The following is a 5518-nucleotide window of genomic DNA, read 5'->3' as shown; positions in this document are numbered from 1 at the left end:
GAGCACTCACTGGAGAAGACCCTGATGCTGGGAAAGATTGAAGGTCAAAGAAGACGGGGACGGCAAAAGATGAGATGGTTGGACAGTGTCAGCGACGCAACGAACATGAAATTGAGCCAACTTCAGAGGACAGCGGAAGACAGGAGGGCCTGGCGGGAGCTGGTCCATGGGGTCGTGAAGAGTCGGACTCAACTGTGCGACTGAACAACAACAAGAAGAACCCTCCTGCTTCAGACAAGAGATCCATCAGGCCCTGCAACCTATTTCCCAAGATGGCCAATCAGAAGGATCACACTTCTACCTTGCCCTTCCCCCAGGCTGCTCGAGCAGAGGCATAGAGGCCAAATCCTCCAGCTGTTGCTGTAACTGGTGCTTGAAGGCAGACTGCTCGGACTATGGGGGTTCCCTTCAGGCACTGGGCTAGAGCTCCCCCTTCAGGAATCTCTCTGACCTCCTTTCAAAACCGGTTTCCATGGCCACATTCTTGTAGCCGTGAGTTTCACAAGTTAACTGTGCAATGTGTACTGCAGACCAATGCTCCCTGTAAGCTGTGGAGTCTTGTGAGCAAAAATTCTTCTTTCTGAGCTACTGGCATTAAAGTTGTGAGCGAGCGATTTGGCTGCTGCATAAATTAGTTTGCTCTGGAGCCAATCTCCCTGAGCTAAGACAAAAATGGGTGAGCCGAAGGCTAAAAAACTGTGAGCTGGCTCACACTAACTCAGCTTAGGGGGAACACTGCTGCAGACCCTTATTGTGTGTCTGCAGACTGTAGTAGGTTTTTGAGTGATTTCTCCAGTGACTCATGTCCAAAGAAGCTGTAAGAACGGAGGACGGCAGAACCTACCCAAGGTAGCAGGTGAAGGGCATAGGTATTGCCTCTGACCACCCTCCTCTCGTACATAAGATTCGCATAGTGGGTTGGTTCATCATCCCTGCAGTAGACAAAACGAAGGGTAAGTGGATGGGTCAAAAGAGAAAATCTAGAGAAGCATTTTAGAACATAGGACTGTTTCTCCTTTAAAACACTCTGTGTAGATTTCTACTGCCACCAGGAATTAAACATTCCAAATCTCTCTCATTTGGTAGAACCTAGGGTCTGGGCACTTCAGAGGACTATGTGGCCCTGAGGAAGGACTATTCTGAGATAAGATTAAACAAATAATTATTTATTTAATAAAGAACAAAATATGTTTCTGGTTATTTTGAACTGTTGCTGGTGAAAGGAACTTGTAAATATAACCGGCAATGCTTGGTGTCACAAACAATCTCTCAAACTCCCAAAACTCCACTCTGACAGGTGTAGACACTCTGTCTAATCTCTCTCTCATCTATATAGTCACACAGGCTGAACTCTTTGTTTTAATCACACATTGTAGACTCAAAAACTCCCATAGTCTCACAGACTATGCTCTCTCTTCAAACGTCACACACAGAATCTTTTCATAGACACCCCTCCTCCCACACTTTCAGTCACCAGCCAATCACATCACACTTGTCTCCCTGTATCACTCTTCTCATATTACTGCAGTCAAACTAAACATTTAAAGAAACACACACACCAAAACATGAAATCATTATAGTCCACCTTGACCATCATCTCACTTCCCACTGCCTCTGGCCATTATCTTTCTGTTCACTTAAGCTTTCTGTCCCTCCGGCTTCATGTTCCCTTAAGCTTTTTTTTTTGGGGGGGGGGGTTGATCTGGTTGGTTGACTTAATGTACACACACACACACACACACACTGGCTTTCATGCATCCACAGGAAGTTCTGTTTGATTTTATGCCGCTAATTTATTGTTCTAAGTGAAGTCTGCTTCAGATTCAGAAGCTATTTGGCTATGATTCCGGGGAGACAAATTAAACTAATTAATCACTGAAGGCTCAGCTCTGGGTCACAGGTTGCAGCTGAGAAGAGGAGATTTGAGGCGGTAGTCATTTCAAAAGACAAGTGAAACACCTTTCCTTTTAGGAAAGTGTTGTGTATCCAGCCTAAGGAAGCCAGGCATGCCCGGACTTGTCAGTAGACTAAAAAACCTCAAGCTTCATTCCAAAAGACAATGGGCCGGTAGGATCCTAGCCAGGCCCAATGAAAGGGCTAGGTTCCCAGCCGAGAGGCCAATAGATCTCTCGGTTACTGTAAATAGCCTATCGGGAGTGGGGTGTGTGTTTGGTGTGTTTGGTGGCGGGTTTTCTGAAGGAATATAAGCCGGCCCGTGAGCCGGCCAAGGTGTCTTTTGTTCCTGACTAAATAAAGGTATGCTTAGCTGAAATCACTCTCCGTATGCATACTTTTCAGAAAGCCTCAGGGGAGAACACCTGCTTGTGCCTCACACTTCACATTGACTCTGACGGGCAGCTGCTTGCCTGAGCCTTGAGCAGAGAAAGATCTTTTTACTGGAGATGCTGCAACGGAACTGGAGATCTTCTACAGGCAAAGCAGTCACTCAGCCACGGAAGTACAGCCCGTCCAGCTAAAAGGAGTTATCGACGGTCACAGGCAAGCACACTAAACTGCCTTAAAGAGTTAGGCCATCGGTCTCATCCAGATCAGTATTGCCTGCTCTGACTGGCAGCAGCTCTTCAGGGTCTCAGTCAGGAAAAGGATTCCCCCAGCATTTGAGGTACTCGACCCGGAGACTGAACCTAGAATATCCTACATGAAAAACACACATCCTACCATGGAGCTTCTACAGCCCGTTGCCTCAAGCCAATATGAGTATGGGAAGACATAATAAATCAGCCTAACCTTGCTGGGTGACCTTGGGCCAGTCATACGCTCTCAGCCTAACCTGCCTCACAGGGTTGTTGTGAGGATAGAAATGGAAAAGAGAATGACGTAAGCCACTTTGGGTCCCTCTTGGAGAGAAAGCTGGGGTATAAATGAATGAGTTAATTAAATAAATCAAATAAGTTCACTGGGTGACCTTGGGATAGTTATACTCTTTCAGCCTTAACCTGCCTCTCAGGGTTGTTGTGAGGATAAAATGGAGGAGAGAATGGTCAGTTTGGGTCCCTCTTGGAGACAAAGCTGGGGGGATAAATGAATGAATGAGTTAATTAAATAAATAAAGTTCACTGGGTGATCTTGGGCCAGTTTGGTGTAGTGGTCAGGAGCGCGGAGTCTAATATGGGAAAACCGGGTTTGATTCCCCACTCCTCCACATGCAGCTGCTGCTGTGTCCTTGGGTCAGTCACGAGGCCTCTCAGAGCTGTTCTCTCAGGAGCAGTTCTCGAGAGAGCTCTCTCAGCCCCATCTGCCTCACGGGCAGTGTTCCCTCTAAGCTGAATTAGTGTGAGCTAGCTCACAGTTTTTTACCCTCCGGCTCACACATTTTTGTCTTAGGAAGGATGGCTCCAGAGCAAACTAATTTATGCAGTATTTATATTTATTTATTTATTTATTTAGATGTATAGGCCGCCCTCCCCACAAGTGGGCTCAGGGCAGCTTACAGATTTATTTATTATTTTATTTATTATTAGTTTGATTTATATTCCGCCCTTCCAAAGGCTCAGGGCGGCTCACATGCGGCAAAGTCGAGTGTAAAATACAATAAAACATATTGTAACATATGTCTGCCTGCCGTGTAGGACGGCCGGGTCCCCCTCGGCCTCTGGAGGCAGGGTTGCCATATCCAGGTTGGGAAACTCCTGGAGATTTGGGGGGTGGAGCCAGGGGAGGACAGGGACCCCCATGAGGCAAACATGCCAATAATTAAAACAGCTAAAACCTGATAAAACAATCAATCAATTATACAGTAAGGTGCTCAAGTTATCTCAAAGTCCTCAGTAACAAGATGGGCTTCTGGTGTTGGTCATCTCAAGTCAATCATATCGTTCCAATGGCAACACCCTTCATTCTTCATCCCGGGGCCATCGCAACCCCCCCCCAGATGTTACCCAAGCCAGTTGGTGGTGGTGGTGCAGCGGTGGTACAGCAGCCAAATCGCTCACTCACAACTTTAATGCCAATAGCTCACAAAGTAGAATTTTTGCTCACAAGACTCCACAGCTTAGAGGGAACATTGCTCCGTCTTACACATTTTTGTCTCAGCTCAGGAGGGATGGCTGCGGAGCAATGCTCTCAGGGTGTCTGTTGTGGGGAGGGGGAGGGAAAGGAGATTGTAAGCTGCTCTGAGACTCCTTTGGGTAGTGAAGGGCCATGGGGTATAGATCCAGTCTCTTCTCTTTTTCTTCTTCTCTTACACCCTGTCAGCCTAACCTACCTCACAGGGTTGTTGTGAGGATAAAACGGAGGAACCGAGAATGACGTGCGTGGCTTCGGGACCCCGCTGGGGAGAAAGGCGAGAGTATAAATGAAATACGTGTATGAATTTGCCTGCCGTGTAGGATGGCTGGGTCCCCCTCGGCCTCTGGAGGTAGGTTGCCATATCCAGGTTGGGAAACGACCGGAGATTTGGGGGTGGAGCCTGGGGAGGACAGAGACCTCCATGGGGTACAATGCCATAGAGCCCACTCACCAAAGCATCCATTTTCTCCAGGGGAACGGACCTCTGTCGTCTGGAGATGAGCTGGCATCCCAGTGCTAAATTTAGGGTTGCCAGCCTCCAGGTGATGGCTGGAGATCTCCTGGGATGACAACCGATCCCCAGGTGGCAGAAATCAGTTCTGCTGGAGAAAACGGTTGCTTTGGAGGGTGGATTATATGGCATAATGCCCTGCTGAGGTCCCTCCCCTCCCTAAACCCCGCCTTCCTCAGGCTCCACCCCCAAAATCTCCAGGTATTTCCCAACCCAGAGCTAATGCTCCCTCTAAGCTGTGGAGTCTTGTGAGCAAAAAATCTTCTTTGTGAGCTACTGTCATTAAAGCAGTGAGCGAGCGATTTGGCTGCTGCATAAATTAGTTTGCTGTCTGGAGCCCTCCTTCCTGAGCGGAGACAAAAATGTGTGCACCGGACGCTAAAAGACTGTGAACTAGCTCACACCAACTCAGCTCAGGGGGAACAGTGGGCCCACCCTAGCTAAATCAACATTCGTATTTCACGACTTCTTCCCTTGCACCTTTGCTCTAAGATCCTCTCTTCGGACCCCTTCTGCAATCTTAACTGTTCTTTGTCTGAAAGAAAATGACCCCTTCCCACCAATGCTCCCACTAAGCTGTGGAGTCTTGTGAGCAAAAATCCTACTTTGTGAGCTACCGGCATTAAAAGTTGTGAGCAAGTGATTTGGCTGCTGCCTAAATTAGTCTGCTCTGGAGCCCTCCTTCCTGAGCGGAGACAAAAATGTGTGCGCCGGAGGCTAAAAAACTGTGAGCTAGCTCACACCAACTCAGCTCAGGGGGAACAGTGGGCCCACCCTAGCTAAATCAACATTCATATTTCACTTCTTCTTCCCTTGCGCCTTTGCTCTAAGATCCTCGTTGGTCCCCCTTCTGCAATCTTAACCAGTGTTCCCTCTAAGCCAAGTTGGTGTGAGCTAGCTCACAGTTTTTTAGCCTCCGGCTCACACATTTTTGTCTCGGTTCAGGAAGGAGGGCTCCAGAGCAAACTAATTTAGGCG

The 5518-nt window shown here is 47.9% G+C and overlaps 1 protein-coding gene across 1 annotated transcript in view; it reads right to left on the bottom strand.

Moving 5' to 3' along the window:
* The window catches only part of RSPH3 (radial spoke 3 homolog (Chlamydomonas)), a 57773-nt gene that overhangs the window by 26762 nt on the left and 25493 nt on the right, over positions 1-5518 (bottom strand). Inside the window, exon 4 of the mRNA XM_015407053.1 lies at positions 845-932. Within this exon, the coding sequence (XP_015262539.1) occupies positions 845-932 (88 nt within the window). The remainder of the gene's footprint in view (positions 1-844; positions 933-5518) is intronic.

Source organism: Gekko japonicus, unplaced genomic scaffold, assembly GCF_001447785.1.
Source record: "Gekko japonicus isolate JY-2015 unplaced genomic scaffold, Gekko_japonicus_V1.1 scaffold2133, whole genome shotgun sequence".
NCBI classification, from domain to species: Eukaryota; Metazoa; Chordata; class Lepidosauria; order Squamata; family Gekkonidae; genus Gekko; species Gekko japonicus.
Note: the sequence above shows the minus strand (reverse complement) of the source record. Positions and strands in the feature narration are given on the sequence as shown.